Genomic DNA, 2,272 nt, shown 5'->3' with positions numbered 1-2,272 from the left:
TATTTCAACATAACTAACTCGATATTAGTCGGTTCAAATCGGATCCTAATTCGGCATATAGTCATAATGGCAGTTACAAAATTGAGAAATCTATACATTAATGTTCATATATATATATATATATATATATATACAAATACATAGGTAAATACATATGTTTTACCTCTGCTTCTCACCCACTAGCCCGAGGTAACATTATTCTTGCAGTTGCAGCCCATCTCGTATTTCAGCCATGGAAAAGGATGAACTTTATGTTATTTATTGTAATTTATATATATATAAAAGAAATCACCACCGGAACAAATGCTCCTCACCGGAGCGCGCATCGATGTGCTTGATCCAACGGCTAGGACCCTTCCTGGAGACCGGAGGCCCGGTACCTTTGCTCCCTATATGGGCAATATCCAACCCGGATCCCTTCCCCATCGGCAAAAGCACGGTCCTCACCACACGTGTCCCACTCTCAAGCGCCCCATGCCATCCAAACCCCGAAACGTTTCCTTTGCACGCGTTTTTGCATGCCAAAACCGCACCTCTCGGGCTCAGCCTAGCAACCCTCAAAACCCTCGCGAAGTCTCCGCGCTCGCAATCCACCACCAGAAAATCCACCCCCACCAGCCCCTCCATCGCCGCCTCAGCCTCTCCCACCACCACCTCCGTCGCCGGAGACCCGTCGGCGTACGCCCGTACGGCCTCGACGTACTCCTGTCTCGACTGCTCGTCCGGGACTATGCACACGTGGCGTCCGCAAGCGTGGCGGGCGGCTATGGCGAGGCCGATGCTCGTCGGGATTGGCTCCCCGCGGAGCCACGCTTGGACGATCAGCTTCGCATTCCAGCCGGCGGCCATCGCCGACAGCAGCTCCTCCACCCCGGAATGTTCTTTGAAACTCCGACACTGCACGTAAATGAAGGAAAAGTTGTGGGGTTAATTAGTATCATGTCGACGGTTAAAAAACATTTTACCGGGCAAAGGGGTCGCCGGTTTTAGAGCTCTTACTGATTTGACGGTGTCTATATAAGCTTTTGACGCTGTTTCTGGGGACCAAACAAGCTTCATAACTCTGTCTCTGTTTCTCTGTTTCTCTCTCGCAGGATTTTGAGAGAGAATGGTGGTGGTGGGGGGAGTGAGAGGTGTTGCCGTGTTGGGCTTTTTAAATGCCCTTTTTTCTGAGAGAGAAGACAAGGGATGGCAGGGTTTTGTTTACAAGCGTTGACATTTTAGCCGTACATTTAAGAAGGTGTGCGTGGGGGTTTAAAAGTCTTTGGATTTTGTGCCTCAGCAACTGAATGGAAAATAAATTTCTTATTATATAATATAAATATTTGTGGGAGTGGTGGGAGATCATCTCCTGCTGCTGGCTGCACCCATCTCTGATGAATCAATTTTAATGGTGAGGTTTTAATGTTCCTCGTGTCTGTAAAAGGATTGGATCAAACAGTTTTCACCACTTGGGATTGTCGTCAATATATTCAATGAGCACTCGCACTAATTCTGTGTAGAGTAGTGTGGGAATACCCTTCTCTACTTTTTTTTTTTTTTCTTTTTTTTTTATGACTTAAAAATTGTTGCATTTAATTGTGAAAATAAAATCAATAAAAAAAAAATTATATACTAAGAGTCTGTTTGGGATAGCGTTTGAGATTGCGTTTGAGAAGTCTAAAAGTATTTTTAACACTTAAAAAGTCCGTTTAAAGAAAAAAAATTTAAAGCGCTTTTAATGGTTCAAAAAGCCTAAAAATGCTAAAAAAAAATATTTTTGGCAAAAGCTTTAAAATGAAATTTTTGCACAAAAGTTCTTTTTGACTTAAAAGCTCTATTTCTCAAACGCAATACCAAACAAGCTCTAATGAAGTAACGCTATAACTAGAATTTTTGGGATTAATTATTATTAAATTTTGGTTTAATATTAATTTTAAAAGTCTATTTATATAGCTTAAAATTAGGGGTTGAAGAAGAAAAAAAAAATTATTTGACGTGGGGTTTGGTTGCTTTAAGCATTAAAAGTAGTGATTAGAGCAAGTTGTTAGGGAGAATAAAATATGTCCAACACTTGCTCTGTATACTTTCGAGAGGGTGACGTCCCGGCAGGCAGTTTATTCTGTAGCTGACAGTCTGACAGACGAATCGTTGCATGTGTAAGGAAATATATTTCGTGTTAATTAATTACATGATATTATGATAAATCTAACAATTTTATCCGGAGGTAACCGCCATGCTTAAACATATTTGGCGAAATAAAAATTATATTTATATATAAGAAAATAAAATA

The 2,272-nt window shown here is 41.1% G+C and overlaps 1 protein-coding gene across 1 annotated transcript; it reads right to left on the bottom strand.

Moving 5' to 3' along the window:
• On the bottom strand, positions 1–1,201 carry LOC132188350 (uncharacterized). Its single transcript, XM_059602773.1, has 2 exons — positions 1,000–1,201; positions 1–897 (listed from the first exon to the last, which is right to left on the bottom strand). The coding sequence occupies exons 1-2, from the start codon at positions 1,057–1,059 to the stop codon at positions 289–291; spliced, it is 669 nt and encodes a 222-aa protein (XP_059458756.1). The 5' UTR covers positions 1,060–1,201; the 3' UTR covers positions 1–288.
• Between the last annotated feature and the right edge of the window lie 1,071 nt (positions 1,202–2,272).

The sequence above is a fragment of the Corylus avellana genome, chromosome ca7 (assembly GCF_901000735.1).
Source record: "Corylus avellana chromosome ca7, CavTom2PMs-1.0".
NCBI classification, from domain to species: Eukaryota; Viridiplantae; Streptophyta; class Magnoliopsida; order Fagales; family Betulaceae; genus Corylus; species Corylus avellana.
The sequence above is the reverse complement of the archived record's forward strand: the minus strand, read 5'-3'. Positions and strand labels throughout refer to the sequence as shown.